Here is a 20474-nt window from a genome sequence, read left to right as displayed (position 1 = left end):
TCAGATCTACCAGCGCCGGTTCCCCCACCGTGTTCTCGCCCGTCAGCATAAGACATGCAGTCTAAGCCGGTACGGTAACGTACCTAGCTGAAGGTTTATTGCCCACTGAGGCACAGGACAACACCAAAAAACGCAGACAAAATACAGGTAGCATATAGTATTTCATCAGGTACTGGTGATTCGTTACGCAGAAAATGATGCCATCACAAATAGTAGTTGCACAAGCAGTCCAGATGCCGAGGCTGCTCATTCTACGGAGTACACACTCATCTACCCCGGGGGTTTAGTAAGACTCCGCGCCAAACCGCGTACTATCTTAACCAGATTGCGTATCTCGGAGATAATCATCCTCCCCTTCACAGTCGTTTCACTCGTTTGACAACCCTCAACCGCCTCAAATGGCCGCAAAATCGTACACGATTCTGCCCACCGCAGAGAGGGCAGGCTATTACCAAAAGTCGCGCAGGCCAAACTACAAGAAACTCGCCGCGGGTATCGCACTGGTTATTGCGTCCATCGGCTTGCTTTATAAGCCGGCAATCTCTCACTACGAACGCATCTATCAACAGTCACACTCCAAGACGCACTCAGTCGAGGAGAGAGCGCGCACTATCTTGTCGACTACTCCTTTGATTGGTAAGACACTCAAAGTCTGCGCTTACATGAAAAGGGATTCAAGGCAAAGGTCTAACACCCAATGCGATATGTAGATGGTCACGTCGACTTTCCTCTCGTTCTGCGCGGCTATTATGGCAATCATCTAGACGGAGACTCATTCACCGGCCCCTTTGAAGATGGAACGCTCAAGGGCCACGTCGATCTCGCTCGACTAAGAGCTGGTCGCGCGGGAGGTGCTTTCTGGAGCGTCTTCGCGCCGTGCCCAAAGAACGGCACAGACTTTTCGGATGCCAATTATGCTGATAGTAAGAGCTCTGTCACGCCATTACTCACCGCGTCTTTCGCATACTGATTCTTCACAAAAGGCCTCCAATTCACGCTGCAGGAGATTGACATCATGAAGAGGGTGTTTGCCGCTTATCCTGATGACTTTGCCCCTGACGTCGACGGCTCCGATGCGATCTCTGCATTCCGGGCTGGAAAGCTGATCTCCCCATTGGGTGTTGAGGGTCTTCACCAGATTGCCAACCTGGCTGGCAACCTACGCTTGTATCGCGATCTCGGTGTGAGATATGCGACATTGACTCACAACTGCCACAACAAGTTTGCAGACGCTGCCCTGTTGGAGAGTCCGTTGAGGGTAGCCCCGCCGGCTTGGAACGGCCTCAGCGATGATGGACGCCAGTTGGTTCACGAAATGAATCGTATTGGTATGATTGTCGATCTCGCTCACGTCAGGTATGTTAAGCCCCTCCGGTCATATGTGAAAACCCCCACTCACTCTCTTATAAAGTGAAAAGACAATGGTGGATGTCCTTGGCGGGACGTCATGGGAAGGTTCTAAAGCACCCGTCATCTTCTCGCACAGCTCGGCCCACAGCATTTGCCCTCACCCGCGCAACGTCAAAGACCACGTCCTCCAGCTGGTAAAGAAGACCAACTCCGTAGTCATGGTCAACATTGCTCCGCAGTTCATCTCGTGTGTCGAAGGTGACAACGAGTACGGCCTTCCCGACGACGATCCTGACAACGCCACCTTGGAAAAGGTCGCTGATCACATTACCTACATTGGAAACCTCATTGGCTATGACTACGTCGGCGTCGGCACCGATTTTGATGGCATTGGATCCGTCCCCACGGGTCTCGAGGATGTCTCCAAGTATCCCGACCTGATCGCCGAACTGTTACGACGAGGAGTCAGCGACGTGGATGCCGCAAAGATTGTGGGAGGCAATGTTATTAGGGTCTGGAAGGAGGTGGACGCTGTTTCTGCTCAACTCAAGGCCGATGGCGCGCCCATCATGGAAGACAAACTGTAAGCGTAGCAGATATATAATATATAGCGTTTTCTTCGTACGTTATTTTTGTCATATACACGTATTATACAAGGCCTGGTACACGCAGGCGATATTCTTTTTGACGCATTCCCATCCTTTGGGCTGGCTGCGAATTGTAACCTCCCGATTGCTGTTCCGAAACTCCGTATCCTCTCCGCCAACTTGAGCTCAGCCAGAATTCTAAGCTCTGCGATCTACTCTGTTGAGCTTGTTGGCGGTCGCTGTCTGTGTTCTCGTTCGCTGGCCCCGGACTGGCAGGCCCATGGCATGCCGCCTGCCTCGGTAGGATCCTATATCCTTCAATCTTCTGATGTTTTCCTGCACTTGTCTTCTTGCGTCTGTCTCTATGGACATTTGCGACAGTTCCGCCGTCAGGGAAGTTACTGTCCTCGGCGCTAATGAGCCGATTTTGGCAAGCTGGTGAATCGAGTATTTGGCCATGATGCGGGCAGAAGTTGTCGGGCCGAGAGCGTAGAAAGATTCGAGGGCTTTCTGCTTGAGTGTTAGAGTCGAACATTGGAAATCGAACGACAAAGCTGTGTTCCGGATCGCAGGCCTTCTTCATACCTTGACCAGCTGCCCCTCGTGGAAGCTGACTCCCAAGATGAACACCTAGAATAAATTGATTAGTCTCACATGTATCTTCCATATAGAATCATTAGCAGCAATTGCGTACCATTTTTTATGTCTATGCGAATTGCAAGTCGCACTCTAGAAACACCCAAACGCTACAATGCGCCAGTCTCTTCTCTCTCTACTTGCGCACCTTGAGAAATCTCGACCAGGCCATTGTGGTGTGGTGCCAGCCGGGTAAATAGTGGCTAAATGCATCCACCTAAACAGGCAGGCCAGGGGATTTGCTGTGGAGTCTCACCCACGCTTGCAGCCACTGATGCTTGAAAGCGGACAAGCGGGGCAAGGCGTGAAACGGACCGAGCTGCAGTTGCGATACTAAGCAAGGTGTACCAGTATATCTGTCCATCTTTATCTTCCCGGCTCTTCTTCTCCTGCTTCTCGACAATACGCAAGACCGAGATCCAATTGTCACTCGTCCAGCCATTCACCATGTTGACCTTCAGGCGGCTCTTTACCACCGCCATCTTGTTGGTGGTGGGATTGCTCTTCTTCGTCAAGTCGGCCGAGGCTGCCAAGGGCCCCAAGATCACCCACAAGGTCTACTTTGACATTGAGCACGGCGACGAGAAGCTGGGCCGAATTGTCCTGGGTCTGTATGGAAAGACTGTCCCCGAGACCGCTGAGAACTTCCGCGCTCTTGCCACTGGCGAGAAGGGCTTCGGCTACGAGGGCTCTACCTTCCACCGTGTTATCAAGCAGTTCATGATCCAGGGTGGTGACTTTACCAAGGGCGACGGCACCGGTGGCAAGTCGAGTAAGGATATAGCCCCAGAGACGATTCCCAAGGTGCCTGTCTATCTGACTAACAACTGCTGCGTCTAGTCTACGGCAACAAGTTCAAGGATGAGAACTTCAAGCTGAAGCACACCAAGAAGGGTCTCCTGTCCATGGCCAACGCTGGACCTGACACCAACGGCTCTCAATTCTTCATCACCACTGTTGTTACCTCGTATGATTGCCTCTTTCCCCCTTCTCCTCTAGACATTGATGAGAAAAAGAAGAAGAAAAGCTAACGTAATGCTCAACAGATGGCTCGACGGCCGCCACGTCGTTTTCGGCGAAGTCCTCGAGGGTTACGACATTGTCGAGAAGATTGAAAACGTCCCGACTGCCGCCGGTGACCGCCCATTGAAGACTGTCAAGATCGCCAAGAGTGGCGAGCTGGAGGTCCCTCCCGAAGGTATTCACGTCGAGCTCTAAATTTACTTTACATGGTAGACTCCAACTCTTCAATGTACTCTCTTGACTGGTATACTGATGAGTTTGGTCTTGATTTCAGAAGAGCCCTCCGGTACGGCTAACGCACCCGGAGCCGTTGGTGATGACGTAGCGGGGGTTATCGACGCTGATGGTGCGGGTTCTGCAGGATTTGGAGCACTCCGTGTGGTGATGTTTGCTGCTGTTGGTGCTACCATTATCGGCCTCACTCTCCGATTCAGGAAGTCTGGCAAATCCGCCCATGAGAAGAACTTGGCCTGATTCAGTGAACTGCGAAGCATATAAATAAATGTTAAAGATTGGTTACAGAATGTTCCTGGCCACTGTATTGTGATGAAATTTCATAAAGGAAAATTCCATGAATTGATTCTTCAAACTTGCAATTATACATTCATCTGTTTTTCTGTATGTTGTAGAGATCATAAGGAGTGCAACTGTATTGAAAGCGCGGAGTCCCCTGTCACGTGGATCGTGCAACTGTGGGAGGGAAGAAAAAAAAGTTGGAGATCCGCTTTGGGACAAGCAAATGCTGTGTCTCGGGCTAGTACTAAAGTTTCTACTACTTAAGTTGGCGGATATTTTCATACCATAAATACAGCACAGAATATCAACTGAAATAAGAACGATAAGAAGCAAACCTGAAAAACGAAGAAGAAGAGAAGAGAAAGGAGCACACGAAAAATGAAGGTCCTCAGTCTCAACTTCCTGACCTGCGCCGTCAAGGCCTGCAAGTCCTCATCCAGCTCATATCCCCTCCACCCTCAAGACGCAGAACTGGTGCAGGATGAAATCGAGCTCAACCCAGACATGCTGATCAACGTGCTGCCACGTCTAGACTGGGCAGCTCTGCGAACGACTTCATCAGAGGTAACGTTATTCTCTTACATCTTATACCAATCATAACCAAGGGTATACACAGAACGATCCCCCCGGTGAACTAACTCTGGAACTTTTCGAATAGCTCGGCTTTCCGCCTCTGCCTGAACAGGCGCCTACGCAGGATGAGCTGCGGGCTGATGAGAAGACGTTGAAGGACTTGCACCACTTGTTGCTGGAGACGCAGATTTCCGAGGGGAAGCTGGTGTGTGCCAACTGCGGTCACTCGTATGCCGTCAAGGAGGGCATTGCAAACTTCTTGCTGCCCAGTCATTTGGTGTAAGTTTTTGTGCTGTTGAAAGGCATTGGGAGGGTTTCCAGGATTGACTTGAGTGAAAAAAACAGGTAGTTAAGTTACAAGGGAGGAGATTGTCATGGGATGATAGGAGTACAGGCGTTTGTTTGTTTGGTCAATAGACATGGCCAAAATGGTCGGATAGAGAAAAATTAAGATTTCATGTCTTCACTATTATGCATTTCCGGTTCACATCATCTCTGCAGAAAGTACCATAAAAATTGTATTCTTTTGATATAATACTCGCGAAAAGCAAACACATACCCCTATACTGGAAATTAAAGAATTATTGTTACAGGATTCTCACGCATAACCTCGCTACATGATATCTTGCCAGGACCGGCAGATGCATTACTGGTTCTTCTTCTGTGCGGCAGGGCCCATGTCTTTCTCAAACGCACCATATGACACCTCGAGGCTTCCAAGAGCTCTAATACCAACGCTAAGAATAGCAAGCAAAATAACTGCGGTGATGAGCGCCATGAAGATACCTAGATGCTGATTAGCCCATGTATATGATTGCGAAGTGAGCATTTCAATTCCTACCGGGAGTAAAGAACTGGTACTTCTCGAACAAGGGGAGCTTGTCCCACTCGGTGTTGTTGCCTCCCTTTGACGGCTCGTCGCTCTGAACATTTCTCTTCAGCTCCGTCCGGAGAGCTTCTTCGAACTCGGGTTCGTAGATTGGCTCGCCTGGGGTCGAGTAGAAGAGGAATGTATAGCTGTCGCCCTCCGTGGCCTTCTCAAGGCCTTGTGCAAGTTTATCATCTGCCATATTATTAGCTACCGTCAAGGCCGACTATTGCAGTTTCAGCAGGACAAACCGTTGGCAGCGAATGCGGCAGCCCTGCCCTCCCAAGACAAGGGAGACAGATGGATTTCCTCCACAGTGGCTGTCTTGCCCTGCTTAGCACAGGCAGACTTGATGTATTCTGATAGTTGTGCATCTTCCAGGTTTCCTACGACCTCATTCACAATGGATTTGCCCTTAATTCGCTCGTCATCGACGACTTTGCAGAGATGCGGCATCACGCAGCCATTGGACCGGCGGATGTCTTGGGTGTTCAAGCCAGGCTGGGAGACAATGAGGTAACGATCGGTTGGGCACGTCGACAGCGCATCTTTGGTGAAGCCCAACACTGAAGAGCTGGTTTGAATCGAATCCGCGCTGGGGGCCTTGGCAAAGCTATGATGTGAATCTGGTCAGCGCCTCGAGCTCATATCAAGAGCATCATATCAAGGATATCAGTGACGAAGCATACGGCGACGTTGACAAAAGAATCCATGGCGATGAATCGAAAAAGGCGTTTGCCGCGCCGGAAAACGCCAAAAGGCTCGCAATCGTCTGGAAATGCATGGCCGCAGTTGTTTGTGATTCTGGCCAGCAGATGGTCTGGGTTGCAGATTAAGAAGCCGAGAACTTGGAGCTTCGGAGGTGCGACAGCGCGCTGCATCATCCGCCGAATATGCAACTATCGCAGTTATTGCTAAATCCGGGATCCCTTGCAGCTTGGATAAGTCGTCAGCTATTACCTTTTTCTGGACGAATACGCTAGTACTAAGTAGGCAATACTGGGACGATAATGCAAGCTCCCTGAAAATCGGCCTCAAATTATTTTCTAGATAAGGTGGATGGGAAATTTTACAATCACGACAACAGGTGACAAAAGTTGCAGCAAAAACTAAACCCCCAAATAATTACTTAAATTACAGCACCATGTTTGCAAAGCCGAGACCCAAGAAGAGCGTCCTCCCTCCACCGAGCAAAAAGCGCAAGTATGGCGTTGAAGAAGTCTCTTTCGACTTTGACGCTCGACAGGAATACCTCACTGGCTTCCATAAACGGAAACAACAGCGTATAAAGCTGGCACAGGAAGAAGCTGCTAAGAGAGCACGCGAGGAGAGGTTAAGGACGAGGAAACAGGTAATTTGCTTCTTCCCGGGTTTACTGGTAGTGCTTCTCGTTGCTTGGTCTAATGTTTGCATCGTGGATAGATTCGAGATGAACGCAAGCGAGAAGTTGAGGAGCACGTCGAGCACGTCAATAAGCTACTTCGGGAATCAGGCGCCATTGAGGTTGACAGCGCCGATGAGCAATCAGGATCGGGCGAAGAGGCGAACGAGGGAGAATGGACCGGGTTTCCAGACCGACCAAACCTTGACATTGTTGATCACGAAGAGGAGTACATAGACGAAGACCGATATACAACAGTCACAGTTGAGTCCGTCTCAATATCAAGAGATGGCTTAGAACGGCCCGAGAAGCCTCAAGAAAAGACCGAGGGAGATCAAGAGCAAGAAACGGAGAAAGCGGATCAAGACAAACCAAAAGCCAAGGAATGGCCCAAGAAGAAGAAGCAGAAATTCCGTTACGAGTCGAAATTCGACAGGCAGCTTACAGAGAGGAGGCAAAAGGCGAAGAGCAAAGCCAAGAGCAAGGCGCGCAGGTCGGAATGAAGGCTTTGAAGCACGAATATAGTTGCCAGCTTCGGTAGCGATCTATGGATACCCCAAAAAAGGAAAAAGAAAAAAAAAGAACATGGTGATGAAACACGTAATTGTTGTAATGCTGCTGCTAAACATGACGCTTCCCTGTGACACTTGAATCTTCTCTATCAACACGCGTCCCGCAACATCCTACATTATTTCCTTTGTGGTGCCTATAAGGGGTCCAGCCGCACAACAGTTTGTGTTGGGCAGCCAAAGGGTATGCTGGCCAGCGAGTACAATTTAAATGTTTCCAATCTCGTTCTGGAGCTCCTCCAGCTCCTTCTGCAGATCGGTGTGCTTCTTTGCCATCTCCTCATACTTCTGCTCCCACTGGTCGCGTTCATTCTCAAGGGCCTGGACCTTGCGCTCGAAGTGGCCGGCCTTGACATCAGTTTGTCGGAGCCTATGATCGACATGTTAGCACGAGACCTCGGTGGAAGCGACCACGACGTGTGGGAGGGGTTGATAGAGTGGTATAACGTGCTCCTAAGGTGAACATACTTCTCGTTAGCCTCGCGCAGAGTCTTGTCGGCCTCCTCAGCCTCCTCTTCGAGCAGCTGCAGTCGTCGCTGCAGTGTCTCGTTCTGGGTTCCGTGCTCTTGTCCCTCATCGGCTACCTTTTTGAAGTCCTTGATGGCAGTCTCCAGCTTCTCGACCTCGCCCTCAAGGAGGCCGTTCTTGTGTTGCAGAGAAGTAATGTCCTGCTCTTTGGCCAGGTTCTCCTGCTCGAGAGTCTTGACCTTGGTCTGGAGCTCCTCCACCTTGGCAATGGCCTCATCAGCCTCCAAGCGGAGCGAGTTCATTTTCTAGCTCATGCCGTTAGCCCGCGCCTCCCCAGGTCGGTGTAGCTTTCCCGAGAGTTTTACCTCCTTGATGCGATCCATTTTGAAGTTGCGAAAGATTCAGCGGTATTAGGTGGGTTTTCTTGGTAGAGGTCGGGAGAGGGACTGTAGAGGATTCGAAGCGTAAGAGGTAGAGTGTACTCGTAACAGAGCAGAGTAGAAGTAGAGTAGAGTAGAGTTGTCAAACCAGCCTGGAAAGGGGGTGGGGTAAGGAGAGTGTCTTGATGCCCCTCTACGATGCCTCGTCTGTGGCTGGTCGCGCCCCGCCGAGCCTTTAGGGACCTGGTACTGTAATAACACCTGAGCTGCCCTCCAGCAACTGGGCTCCGTACCTGCTAGGTACCCAGAAGGCTTAGTGCTAAGCCAGTATCGAGCACTAGGTACCCCGAAGAGGTCCCTCCACGGAATCTACAGCAGGCAGGAACATCACCCATGCAAGGCGCCCAATCTGCCTCGGGGCGCATGACAACTAGAGACTTTTGCAGAAATTGGGGGTTCTTAGTAGAGGCGAAACAGGTCAAGTGATGCTGCAAGTACCGCCAAACGGGGATGACAGGATGAACTTACGCAACCATACAAAGATGGTAACTAAAAATACAAAGGAAAAATGACATGTACGTCGACACAATGACGAATAGGTACCTGGATGTCTCTATCAATACAAAGAATAATGAAATCGCAATATGCTATGCGAAATTATCATTGTCTATTATCATTTTATTGCTGGTTCTTTGAAAGCACAAGCCACAGCTTCTTTGAGTCTCTCTTTCTCCTTATCGATTTGCCCATGCAATATAATGTTCTTGGCTGTGAAACACTGTGCGCTAGTACTAATTCGGCATCAGTCCTGAAATCAGACTCTTACCTAAAATGCACTAAGCAGAGAGAGCCTTCCGCAGTCTCAGTTGTCCGGTCAACGCCATATCAGCGGGACTCTCAATACGCGCCACTCTAGCACTACGAAATTCAACATTACTACTATCGGCGGTTGTTCACACATTGAGATTTTGTCCCGTGGAAGGCATGATATATGCTTTCTGGGGATTTCCCATCTGAAGAGAAAAGGAACGGCTATATTTTCTGAGTTCCACTGCTCACAACAACAATGCTGTCCTCCCATCGAGAGCAGGAGAATCGGCTTCTCAGCCACCAGGTTCCCTCCAAACAGCAGCCAAAGACACCCGGCATGCGATATCCGAAGACACCAATCGGTTTGGGCCGAGGCAACGAGAATGCCTTGACTGGATTTGCTGGCAAAAATGCAATTCAAGGAGCGGGCAACCTTGGAGAGAATCAAAAATTCATCTCCAAGAAACCCATGACGACCCCCACGGGTATGTAGGCCCTATTGCGTATAAGAGCTTGACAAGATACTCTGATCTAACCCATTGAAAAGAATCTCGGATGCGGGCTCCACTGGGCAACAAGACGACGAACGCAAAAGCCAAGAACAGCCAGGGGCTTGGAATTGGAGGCAAGAGCGCCGTGCATGGGGTTGAAAGGACGGAACTCAAGAGTATCGCGAGTCAGCAGCGGAAGCAGAGACAAAGGCAGAGACAAGCCGAATTAGCACCAAAGAATCTTTTTTCCCAGCTCAGAGACGGCCAAGATCTTGATCACGACGAGCCGGAATACGCACCGCCAAATCCTCAACCTTTACCCTACCAATCCGATGTCTTCCCGCGCAATGGCCTCACCTTCAAGGGACTAAGCAAAGACAATCTGCTCAAAGGCTACTATGAACATTTCTATAACCCGGTGGACGCTCGTGGCGTATCACGCATGGACAAACAACTGGAAGACGAAATTGAAACCGCGATAGAAAAGGCTATAGAACGGAACGACCAGGATACGGATGAGTTCACCTGGAATAGTGCTGATCTTGCAGACGGAATGGAGATTGCAGAGCGAATGACTAGGCAAAAAAAGAAACCCGCCTCCTCTTCACGTCAGCCTACAATGGTAACCAGATCGTCTAGATCTAGATTATCTGTAATGGAGGTTCCAGTAACGGATGGTTATGAAGAACATGTTGCCACTCGATCATCAAGGCGGCGAACTGTTGATCCTGCTATGGAGGCATTGTACTCCAGTGATCACTCGTCACCATTCACGCTTAGGAGCCGAGGAGAAAGTGCCTCTAAGCGGCTGACTCGTGCGCAGAGTGCGGCCCGAGATGGATTCGACAACAATGATTCTAAGCCAGCTGGCAGCATGAGCCCCGTTCATTGGAACGCATCCAACCAGAGGATATCAGGTGCTGTAACTCGCTCACGCTTTTCTACTGGCTCTGATGGCGAATATGCTGGCAGCAGTCTCCCAGTAGCTGGTTCGTCCTACCAGGACTCAGAGGACGACGAGGAATTTGAGTTAAGATTCGACCTTTAGATTGCTTTTTCGATCAACTTGGACTTGAAATGGAGCAACAGGAGTTTAGGGGTTTAAAATGACGGATTTCTTTGAAGGAACGGATTGTAACGTTTGTGTGTCTTGTAAATTATTATTATCACCTTCGAGTAATCGAGTTTCAAACACAATCCGTGATATAAACCCAGCTCGTGATTACTGTTATGATTAATAGTACCTAATAGAAGTTTACATGATGAGCCACTGGTCCCTATCTGTAGGCTATGACAATGTCCTCCAGACCTAGGTGGTTGATCCTCATCACTCTTGACAAATCCAAGTTTTCGCGGCGTAGCTGTTCAGCACGAAGTGGTTCGTCATCCCAAGCCCGTAGCCGTTCCTGCCGCTGACGTTTCAGCATTTTTCGCTTGAGCGGCCCACGAGGGCGTGGCTCTTCGGCCATCTCGAGACAGATGATGCCGGGGTTTCGTGTCGAATATCTGTACCAGCCCGACGTTGGCTGTGTTAGGGATGCCTCGGTATAAGTCGCTATGACGTATTTGGTACGCTCAAGGCTCTCATCATCGAAGTCGATCCAAAGCGGTGGATTATCATCTACTTGGTTCTCGTCGCCGCGAATGAATCGTGATACGACTCTACTGCTTGCAACTTCGTGGCGAATAGCGATGACCAGGCATGAGAGAGGCGCTACTGACACTGGATCAATATCTGACTCTGTCCTGTAGATTGGCAAGACAATATTTGTGTCAGCAGTCTCAGCGAGCCATTTTACCGGGTACTTCTTGTCTTCAATTGCCAGCACATTGTCTGGGAGCTCGATTTCGTCCGATATGAATGCGAAATGCAGGTCAACTCCTCGCAGTCTCCTCAGCTGCCGCACAACACGAATATTAAGCAATAAGATGGCCGACATCTCCAAGCTACGCAGCTTCAAGGGGAACTTGTGCATGAAATTGAGCAACCGCGCAGCACCAGGGTCCAGAGTCTTCCATCCAGGCGGATGAGCTGCGTGGATGAACATTTTCCTTCTCCGGCTTCCGTTTGAGCACCAGAGAAAGGAATCGTCCCGTCGTCTACAGGCGTTTACTGGACCATTGGGGAAAATGCTGACATGTCCCATTTCAAAGAAGATTTTGGGCGCCGGGGTCGGGCTATAAGATGCACCATGGGAGTGTGGCAAGAGCTTGGAGCCACCCCAAGAACTGCTGCCGTACTCCAAAAGGGACAGGAGAAGCGTGCTCGTGTGAAAGGTGAATATACAGCGCTTGCGAAATGTATTTATGATTTCTCTCTTGACCGCCCGGCTTACGAGGAGGAGGTTGAACACAGTGAGGTGCCGGCGAGACGCTTCCGGCGTCTTGTATATTTCAGAAGGCATGTGTTGTCCTGAGATGAGGCGCATGTCGTGTGACACTATTTGGATCCAAATCTCATCGCGCAGTTCGCGGGGAAGGTCGAAGATTGTGAGCTTGCTTTGGGCCATGGTAAGGTTCTTTGAGGTATAGGTTTCAACATCAAAGACACAAGAGTTGGATGAGGGAGATCTGACGACTGGAATGCCTAGTCGGTTTCATACTGCTCTTTGTACGGTACGGAGTGATATCAAAGAGTACGGCGTGATATTAAATGGTACAGAGTGATATCAAAGGGTACAGAGTGATATAAGGATACGGAGTGGTATCAAAGGATACGCATTTTATCCTACCTAATTCATTGACGGTGACTCACTCATGAGAAGGAGTTGGCACTTGTTGGGTTAGTTGGCTGGCGCACGACCGCATTCGAAACCATTCTGGGACAAGGCTGCAAGAGGCCAAGGAAGAGGCTGTTGATTGGATGCATTTGACCACCAACCAGTGAAAGGATCGTTGTGCATAAGGGCGGTGCTGAAGATGTATGGATAGATGCATCTAGATTCTGGGGGTTGCTATTTATATGGTCGCGCTTTGAAACTGCACAGTTGACGCGTGTGTGAATGAGCCCCGTATTCTATAATGGGGAAATTCGTCCGCCCTTCAAAGGGAAACAAGGAAAGGGGAAGAAAAAAACAAAGAGCACAAAGAGCAAATCAAAACACATTTCCCTCAAGAGCACCTGACCCCCCACTGGAAAGTGTAAATTCTCAACTACGAACCTTGAGACTATTTGAGCATATAAGGCATACTCTAAGTGTATAAGCCACACCCACACCAACCTACTTATACAAACTTCCAGGTTGATATACGGATTATCATAGCTCCTCGCTCCGCGATTCCTGGGGCGGGCCCGCGCCAACCTTGACAACCCACCTGCTGACTACGCCGAAAACGTCCATCCCCATTGCATTGTCCCTTTTCAACTTGAACGCTCAACTTGCGTCTTTGCAAGGCATTTCCCGCTCCTCCAGCACCTCCCCCGCGGCTTCTCGAGCTCGCCAGCCATTGCGCCGCGGTCGCCGACGACGCTTCACCTCCTGAGCCGGCTTTTCACAGCGCCTGAGCCCTCTGCGACGCAGCGCACGCCGCCTATCCGGAGCCTCAATTTTCGGCTTCCCAGGTCGCGTGGGCGCTCTAGCGCGTACCACAGAAGCCGCCGCTCAGCCCCGACGGAAGTGATGCATGGCAAGCCTTACCACACACTGAGCGAGGTATCATGATTACACCACGGCGCTCGAGATAGCAGGAGCTCATCGACACGATGACTCGGCCGCCACCTGGCGTGAGCTTCGCGCAATTCTTCCCCAACGCCCCCAAGCTCAAAACAGAGGCCCAAGGACGTGCCAAGCGGGGCCTCCAGGTCGTTGACCCGGCGCCAGAACAAGCCGTCATGACAGATGCCGACTCGAATGATTTCGCTCGACGTTGCCAAACCACTACCTCATCAGATCCCTCTCTGCCGCAGCCGCAAGCCGACGACAACGGGTCGTCGCCGGGTGATATGCCCAGTACCGTGGGCTCAACCAGCTCACATGCCAGCTCTGCATCCTCCCTCTTCAGCGGCTCTGCCGTGCCAGTTGCGACAGCCACGTCCGCCGGACCATCCATGAGCGCGACTCCATTCACTTCCACAGACTCGCCCTCCTCCCTCCACGCGCCTGCCAAGTCTAGCATGTCTACGCCTTCAATCGTCGACCGCGCTTCAGGGCAACCGTCAGAGAATGCCGCATCCACTGGCCAACACTTGCGGCAGGATAGGACCTCCTCGATTGAACGCATCCCAGCTCGAGACCCCTTGCCTTCGATCAAGGGTATCAAGTGCATACATGACCCGCTCCTCGATCGACTGCGCAAAAAGGTTGTAAATAAGAATGCGAAACCAGTATACAAGGAGTTCGGCTTGGTATGTATAAATAATACATTTCCTCCACTACTGGAGGAAGGGGGGGGCGTCATTTGTTTTTTGGAGCGCTGAATGGCTAATTGTTGGAATAGGAAGATGACGCCCCCCCTGCGGACCCTCGCCTCACAAAGGCGGGAGATAGGCTGGGATATATCAACACAGACTATTACCTGCCCAAAGCTCGCCTGCGCCATGCTCCCGAGAACCTCAAGCCGTATGCCTATGACCCTAAGACGTCCATTGGGCCAGGCCCCCCTACCCAGGTCCTAGTGACCAAGTACAACCCGCTGGTGTCGTTCAACAAAGTCATCGCAATATTCGCCGCCTTCGGAGAGATTGCAGAAAGCAGCAATAAGATGCACCCAGACACAGGCAGCTATCTCGGCTTCGCAACCATTCGATACCGCGACTCCAAACGCCCGGACCGTCCGCGGGTGTCTGCCATTGATGCCGCGCGACGAGCCGTTCGCACTCGTGGAATCAAGGTCGACGCCGACATTGTCAAGGTAGAATACGACCCTGAAGGTCGGAAGAGCCGGCGCATGCTGGAAGAGGTACTCAAAAGGGAGAGGGAGAAGCTAGCCAACGAGTCGGCACGAATAAAGCCTCCTCCTACAGGGCCTAAATCTGCGACTGCTCCTGGCTTTTCCAGGCCTCCCCCAACAGCACCCAAGGGTCTCGCACCCCAAAGACCTCACCCGACACTTGGAGTTCCAGTTACAGCGCCTCCGAAATCGCAAGCGCCGCCGCCAGCGCCAGCAACAGCAGCCGTCGCAGCCGCAGCACAGCAAGCTCGCCCTCATGCAGCCGTCGAGTCACAGGTTATCAGTTCACAATTGGCTAATGAACCATATATATTTGTCGGGTCCGAAAGTGTCCCGACTCTCCCTAGTATAATACCCCATATGAAGAAGCGCTTAAAGAATTATGGATTTGAAGATATCCGCCTCGACAAAACAGGGTTCTACATCGTTTTTCGAAACTCCTATACCGGGCGAAGCGAAGCCGAACGATGTTTTCGGGCTGTTAATCACACCGAATTCTTCAATTACAATATGGCTATGCAACTTTGCGTACCGCGATCATCTTATATCGATTCCGCCTCAAAATCAAGCCCTAGCCCCGAGCGAGCCCCTAGAAAGGATCATCGGGCCGAGAAGGCAGAGTTGGAGAGGAAGCGCAGAGAGGACGAGGCCGACCTTGAGGAAGAAAAGAGACAGAGGGCCAAGAATTTCGACCCTGTAATTGAGGCCGTGGAGGTCGTTCGGCGTGAGATGACTGAACATCTCATCAGGCATATCCGCACTCAAGTTGCGGCGCCGGCGTTGGCCGAATTTCTCAATCCAGCCAATCATGTCGCCAAGAGGCGGAAGCTTAACATCGATCCTGTAGAGACCGAAGAAGACGCTTTCGGCAGCGGTAGCACCAGCCCCAAATTGGGGACTCCCAATTCTCGAGCCGATCCCATCGAACGCCGGACTGGCCGTCTAGAGCCCAAAGCCCTCCCAAGGATTCGCAAGAGCAAAACAAAAGGCCTCGCTCATCGGAGTACCTTTGTCGATCCCTTTGCCCGAAAACGGGCTTCGGCGACGCGCCCAGCGTTTCGATCCTTGCATCATCGTCTCAAGAGTTTGGATAGCGACTTTGAATCGGACGATGATGCAGATGCTAGGGTACTGACAGCGCGAGATGCTCGCCAATCAGAGTCACGCCCACGGAGTCGCATGAGTACTGATGACGAGGCTTCCAAAGATGATTTTGCCTCATGGGGTCCGGGCGAAGACGATTCCATGACAGAGGCCAGTCTCGCCATCGACAGCTCGATTGTAAAGAAGCGAAAGTTGGAGCTCTCGATTGAAAAAGCATTCAAGAGACAGAAGAAATCCGACGAAGAACTATTTGGCGTCAAAATCGACCAAATTGATGCGGAGTTCAAGGTTGTCGAAGATTCTGACGATACTGGTCTGGATCTGGAAGCGACTGCAGAGCGAGAAGATTCAACTCTTGAAGGACCGTTGTCACAAGTTGAGAATCTTTCCAAGACAAAGCCCGCCAAGTCTAAACGAAAATCCAAGAAGCAACTCCTCCAGGAGCAAGAGGCACAGGCCAAACAATCCGAGGCCGAATCGCAGCTTTCGGATGCGGATGAAGTGAAGCCCACCAGCGAGAAGGTGCCAGAGCCCGAGATTGTGCCCGAGAAATATGACGAGAGGCTTTTCGCGACTAAGCCAATGACTGCCGCGGCAACACTCCCCGACGGCTTCAAACCTGACATTACTTCCTTGGCGGCCCTGTCCTTGGGACCGACTGATGTCCCGGATATCACTAGATTACTCAAGAAGTTCCAGATCGAAGAGATTGGCAACCCAGAGCTATGGCTGTGGAAACGGAGCCGTGTCAGGGAACTCAACACATCTGATGGCCTCTTGGGTGGCCCAGTCCGTATCGAAGGCTACTATGTGCCGAATGCAAGTGGCTGCGCGCGAACCGAAGGAGCCAAGAAGATCCTGAATTCGGAGAAATCAAAATATCTACCGCATCATATCAAGGTTCAAAAGGCTAGAGAGGAGCGGGAGGCAAATTCCAAGAAGACGGGCAGAGATACCACTATGGCGGCCAATGAAGCTGCCAAGCTGGCTGCTGAAAAACTCATCGCCAAGGGCAACTCTCGAGCAAACCGCGCCACAAATCGACGATATGTGGCCGACCTCAATGACCAGAAGAAGACGCTTGGGCAAGACTCTGATGTCTTCAAGTTCAACCAGCTAAAGAAGCGGAAGAAGCCTGTCAAGTTTGCCCGCTCTGCCATTCATAATTGGGGCTTGTATGCTATGGAAAACATCAACAAGGACGATATGATTATCGAGTATGTGGGTGAGGAAGTTCGACAGCAGATTGCAGAGATTCGGGAGAACCGTTACCTCAAAAGCGGTATTGGCAGCAGTTATCTGTTCCGAATCGATGACAATACGGTCATTGACGCCACAAAAAAGGGAGGTATTGCACGATTCATCAACCACAGCTGCATGCCTAATTGCACTGCCAAAATCATCAAGGTCGAGGGTAGCAAGCGGATTGTCATTTATGCTCTGCGTGATATTGCTATGAGTAAGTGTGGTGACTCTATTTATGATTTTTCTTCTTCTTTGATCTACAGCCAAGCTGACCACATCGTTTAGACGAAGAATTGACCTATGACTACAAATTCGAGCGAGAGATTGGCAGTCTGGACCGTATCCCCTGCTTGTGTGGCACGGCAGCGTGCAAAGGGTTCCTCAACTAATACCCGCCTTTTTTCACGAGATATCGTTCAGTTGGCATTAATACCAGGCTGGTTAGCAGTAATACCCCAGCCTCGACCTGGTTGCCGGGCTGGGAGCGTACGATGTGCTGCTAATACCGAGCTGTCGACTGAATGTTTAATACGAGTTTATTTTGATTATTGCGCTGATCAATCTCTTTATTTCTCTCTCTCACTTTACTTGCAGTACCATTCGTTATCACATGTCAACCATGCGGTAACTTAATGCAGATTTTGGTAAATCGGCTGGGCTTTCACGAAAGGAAAAGAAGAAAGCTGTCATGGATCAACAACAGCTGATGATGGCGTTGAAAGGGAATCAATCGCATTCAAAAACAAACAACACAAACAGGCACTCTGAAGGAGAAAAAAAATAAGATAAAGGATTGTGGTCAAACAATGGCCCCCTGGCAGTCATGGAGTTATCAGTGTGACTTGGGAAGGACAAAAATTTCAGACAAAAGAGGGCCGCCAGTTTTGATACGGAGGCTGGTTTATTTTCTCCGGGTTTCGCCTCCGTCGCCTCTTCATTTTTTTGTTGACTGGTGATTAAAAAAGAAAAAACAATAACCCCCAGGGAAAGGGTGTACATATAACTCGGAGTTTCTTTGATGGATGGAAAGGCCAAAGTGAAAGCGAATTCGTGGAGGAAGGAAGCGGGAAGGGGAGGGTTGAAGAACGCAATGCTAGGTAGTTATATTCATCTTTCGCTATCCTATGAAGGGAAAAAAAAAAGTGCCGGCTCGACTCAGCTCAGCCGAGCGATGATCTGCCCGCGTCTCAGACGCGGCAGAATATGTAAAATTAACGAGTCCTTTGAATTCAGCCATATTACCGCTGCTCCTCTCTGTTGCCCATGTTACCCAATCTGTTCCCTTTAAATGTGTCCATCTCCTTTAGCCTTTGAAACTTGTGTGTTCAGTATGCATGCCACTACCGTGATCCATTAATTGTTCTGGTGCATTTGAGAAGGGCCGTCTGGAGGTGCACGGGGCCCCAACATCCAGTCTTGCATCGCGAGCCATTCACTCCAGTTTGCCTCTGCTGCCTGTATCTCTTTCTCGGTGACTCCTTGAAGAGGACGCAAGAAGGGAACTGACTGGCCGTCCTCCAAGTCGTAGCTGGCTTTGACTCTGAGCCAAGTCTCGCTCTTGGCCGCGAAGAGATAGTTTCTCCGCTCATTCTCGTGTATGAGGCCGATACCAACATCCCAGCCGTCGCCGAAGAAGCCATGTAGAATGGCGACGGTGTCAAACCCGGTGGCAACCAGGCGGCGTACATAGGGGACTAACGAAACGTCTGAATTGGTAGAGGGATGACTGGGTGTAGAGCTAGAATTTGGTGAATGCCTGGGGAAGGCTGAGCTCTGTTGAAATGGCAGTCGAATGTTGACAATTGCGGCAACGGCCTGAACGGCGTTTGTGTGCTGGCCGCGCTCGAGGAAAAAGGAGAGACAAGACTGATATTTGGGGTACCAGTCGAAAAGATCAAACTGTGCCTCTTGAAAGGGCTAGCCAGGAATCATGAGCTTTCTCTTCGAATCACAAACATGCCGCAACCAGGTAGAAGCAATCAAGTACGGTGGTGGGACAAACTTACATGATGAAATGCCATGGTAAACCACTGAGCAATGTGCTGCTATTGCTTGGGAAGAATGTCAAGTAAACTATACGAGGCCTGGTTGCCTCTTTTTTTCAAGAAACGAAATGTTCACACAAGACAGCTGGGATCGAATTCCTGATATGGCTGGATCAAGTTCTTCTTCTTCTCTGTCAGCCTCTGGTCCTCATATAACAGCTCCGCCAGAGGTGGCTCCGGCCAGAGGGGTCCATCTACGCACCTTTCTACCTTGCAATCCAACCGCAAGCAACGCAACAGCAAATAAGGAAGCAACAACAAATATTCACATCAATGCTTCTTCAGAATGGATACACGAAAAGAGGGCGTAGGATTTGGGTCAGGATCAGCTGAAGGGTTGGACAGAGCTTGTCCTCTGGGGCGTTTTCTTGGTTCGCCTTGCTGCGTCCCTCCTCTTGTCTTATACAAGCGATCTATGAAGAGAGTGAAAGCGGGGGACCTCTCGACGAGTTTATATTGACACGGCTGCGGTGAGACTCAGGCCATTGAGTGAATTGAGCGAGAAAGCGAGAGACGGGGGCCCCTGGGAGCAGAGCAACGATGGTGGTACATCATGTGAGCGATACCAACACATGTGACGACGAAGGTCTTCTGTGTATCATGGTGGTGTTAAACAGATGTGGAGCTCGAGATGTTCCCGAGTCGACGTGGAGAGGAAGTGAGATGAGATGCAAAGGGAACTAGCGGAAGTCACAGCGTGAACGGAGCTGGAAGCGGAGAGTCGATTGTCCATTGGGACGGCAAGGCTCAGAAGCAGGGTCAGGCCAGGTAAAGGAAGTGTCACCACCATGGCCTATGACGGAGGCTCCCAGCGGTCGATATAACACACGGCTGTCGAGGCATGGCTTCCTATTCGACGGCTCTGGCAATGTCTCAGGTGTCAGAGGGAAAAGGAGGGAGGAGGTCGGGTCGGGAAGCTGAAGTTGCGGCGCCGCTCGTGATAAATCCAAGACATTTCGATGGTGAGGGCGAGTGGCAAATCCCACGATCAGCTAGTTTGGGCCATCAGATGTTGGTGGCTTGATCGGTTCTAATCAAATCCCTGTCCATGGATTGATTAATGAGATGAGCCAAGCAGAGACAGAGACAGGGGACCTGAGCCATGCGAGCTGAAAACTGAACACGCCCCCCACAGGGGACATTTGCCGGCACTTTGCCAGATTGCCGGCCATTGTCTTTTCTTTTTCTTCCCTGCAATTGACTTGGCGATGCTCAGCCCCCTCTCAAGGTGAAAAAAGTTGTGTGAGGTGTGAGAGAGAAGGATAAGGAAAGGAGCTTTTGGAGTTGATTCGCTCGCGGCACTTGGTAGGTGTACCTGATATACAGGGGTGGTAGAGTACCCGGTACCTTGCTTTAGTGCCCGTCTTCGGTATGTGTACTCCGTCCAAGTGCCAGGTACCTGGAGGTACTTCATCACCTCTTTCAACTCATCACGGGTTACAGCTACACCGCCAACACGTGTTGGGACGGGAAGGCACAAATTTTGAAAAGGCGTTATTTTACACCTTCTACGGAGATCATCATCTCTGACACGATTG

General features: G+C 50.6%; 12 protein-coding genes across 12 annotated transcripts; 6 read left to right on the top strand and 6 right to left on the bottom strand.

Moving 5' to 3' along the window:
- Nucleotides 1-398: 398 nt before the first annotated feature.
- M431DRAFT_90168 (hypothetical protein) lies at nt 399-1937 on the top strand (the record flags this gene model as incomplete). The annotated part of the gene is made up of 4 exons (XM_024924118.1): nt 399-636; nt 711-923; nt 984-1356; nt 1412-1937. The coding sequence occupies 4 exons, from the start codon at nt 399-401 to the stop codon at nt 1935-1937; spliced, it is 1350 nt and encodes a 449-aa protein (XP_024772188.1).
- Nucleotides 1729-2745, bottom strand: M431DRAFT_532278 (hypothetical protein; the record flags this gene model as incomplete). The annotated part of the gene is made up of 3 exons (XM_024920856.1): nt 1729-2447; nt 2523-2567; nt 2722-2745. 3 exons carry the CDS (start codon nt 2743-2745, stop codon nt 2136-2138), a joined length of 381 nt encoding a protein of 126 aa, XP_024772187.1. The 3' UTR covers nt 1729-2135.
- Nucleotides 2746-2900: 155 nt separating this feature from the next.
- Nucleotides 2901-3962, top strand: M431DRAFT_509785 (hypothetical protein). The gene is made up of 3 exons (XM_024919358.1): nt 2901-3345; nt 3414-3540; nt 3620-3962. Exons 1-3 carry the CDS (start codon nt 3021-3023, stop codon nt 3789-3791), a joined length of 624 nt encoding a protein of 207 aa, XP_024772186.1. The 5' UTR covers nt 2901-3020; the 3' UTR covers nt 3792-3962.
- Nucleotides 3963-4371: 409 nt separating this feature from the next.
- Nucleotides 4372-5183, top strand: M431DRAFT_509783 (hypothetical protein). Its single transcript, XM_024919357.1, has 3 exons — nt 4372-4676; nt 4771-4964; nt 5031-5183. The coding sequence occupies exons 1-3, from the start codon at nt 4491-4493 to the stop codon at nt 5032-5034; spliced, it is 384 nt and encodes a 127-aa protein (XP_024772185.1). The 5' UTR covers nt 4372-4490; the 3' UTR covers nt 5035-5183.
- Nucleotides 5138-6384, bottom strand: M431DRAFT_509781 (hypothetical protein). The gene is made up of 4 exons (XM_024919356.1): nt 6243-6384; nt 5805-6166; nt 5527-5748; nt 5138-5471 (listed from the first exon to the last, which is right to left on the bottom strand). Exons 1-4 carry the CDS (start codon nt 6335-6337, stop codon nt 5332-5334), a joined length of 819 nt encoding a protein of 272 aa, XP_024772184.1. The 5' UTR covers nt 6338-6384; the 3' UTR covers nt 5138-5331.
- A 239-nt stretch (nt 6385-6623) lies between these two features.
- On the top strand, nt 6624-7873 carry M431DRAFT_509780 (hypothetical protein). Its single transcript, XM_024919355.1, has 2 exons — nt 6624-6904; nt 6976-7873. Exons 1-2 carry the CDS (start codon nt 6698-6700, stop codon nt 7435-7437), a joined length of 669 nt encoding a protein of 222 aa, XP_024772183.1. The 5' UTR covers nt 6624-6697; the 3' UTR covers nt 7438-7873.
- On the bottom strand, nt 7711-8789 carry M431DRAFT_532273 (hypothetical protein; the record flags this gene model as incomplete). Its single annotated transcript, XM_024920855.1, has 3 exons — nt 8337-8789; nt 7972-8276; nt 7711-7873 (listed from the first exon to the last, which is right to left on the bottom strand). Exons 1-3 carry the CDS (start codon nt 8352-8354, stop codon nt 7711-7713), a joined length of 486 nt encoding a protein of 161 aa, XP_024772182.1. The 5' UTR covers nt 8355-8789.
- Nucleotides 8790-9417: 628 nt separating this feature from the next.
- Nucleotides 9418-10700, top strand: M431DRAFT_7043 (hypothetical protein; the record flags this gene model as incomplete). The annotated part of the gene is made up of 2 exons (XM_024921805.1): nt 9418-9646; nt 9709-10700. The coding sequence occupies 2 exons, from the start codon at nt 9418-9420 to the stop codon at nt 10698-10700; spliced, it is 1221 nt and encodes a 406-aa protein (XP_024772181.1).
- A 115-nt stretch (nt 10701-10815) lies between these two features.
- On the bottom strand, nt 10816-12283 carry M431DRAFT_463757 (hypothetical protein). The gene has a single exon (XM_024915380.1). The coding sequence runs from the start codon at nt 12160-12162 to the stop codon at nt 10930-10932; it is 1233 nt and encodes a 410-aa protein (XP_024772180.1). The 5' UTR covers nt 12163-12283; the 3' UTR covers nt 10816-10929.
- A 1072-nt stretch (nt 12284-13355) lies between these two features.
- On the top strand, nt 13356-17280 carry M431DRAFT_496826 (hypothetical protein; the record flags this gene model as incomplete). Its single annotated transcript, XM_024917529.1, has 3 exons — nt 13356-14001; nt 14094-17105; nt 17177-17280. 3 exons carry the CDS (start codon nt 13356-13358, stop codon nt 17278-17280), a joined length of 3762 nt encoding a protein of 1253 aa, XP_024772179.1.
- Nucleotides 17281-18244: 964 nt separating this feature from the next.
- M431DRAFT_496825 (hypothetical protein) lies at nt 18245-18912 on the bottom strand (the record flags this gene model as incomplete). The annotated part of the gene is made up of 2 exons (XM_024917528.1): nt 18245-18808; nt 18898-18912. The coding sequence occupies 2 exons, from the start codon at nt 18910-18912 to the stop codon at nt 18245-18247; spliced, it is 579 nt and encodes a 192-aa protein (XP_024772178.1).
- A 352-nt stretch (nt 18913-19264) lies between these two features.
- M431DRAFT_463926 (hypothetical protein) lies at nt 19265-19937 on the bottom strand. Its single transcript, XM_024915383.1, has one exon. The coding sequence runs from the start codon at nt 19724-19726 to the stop codon at nt 19535-19537; it is 192 nt and encodes a 63-aa protein (XP_024772177.1). The 5' UTR covers nt 19727-19937; the 3' UTR covers nt 19265-19534.
- Nucleotides 19938-20474: the final 537 nt, after the last annotated feature.

The sequence above is a fragment of the Trichoderma harzianum genome (genome assembly GCF_003025095.1).
Source record: "Trichoderma harzianum CBS 226.95 unplaced genomic scaffold M431scaffold_9, whole genome shotgun sequence".
Lineage (NCBI taxonomy): Eukaryota > Fungi > Ascomycota > Sordariomycetes > Hypocreales > Hypocreaceae > Trichoderma > Trichoderma harzianum.
Note: the sequence above shows the minus strand (reverse complement) of the source record. Positions and strands in the feature narration are given on the sequence as shown.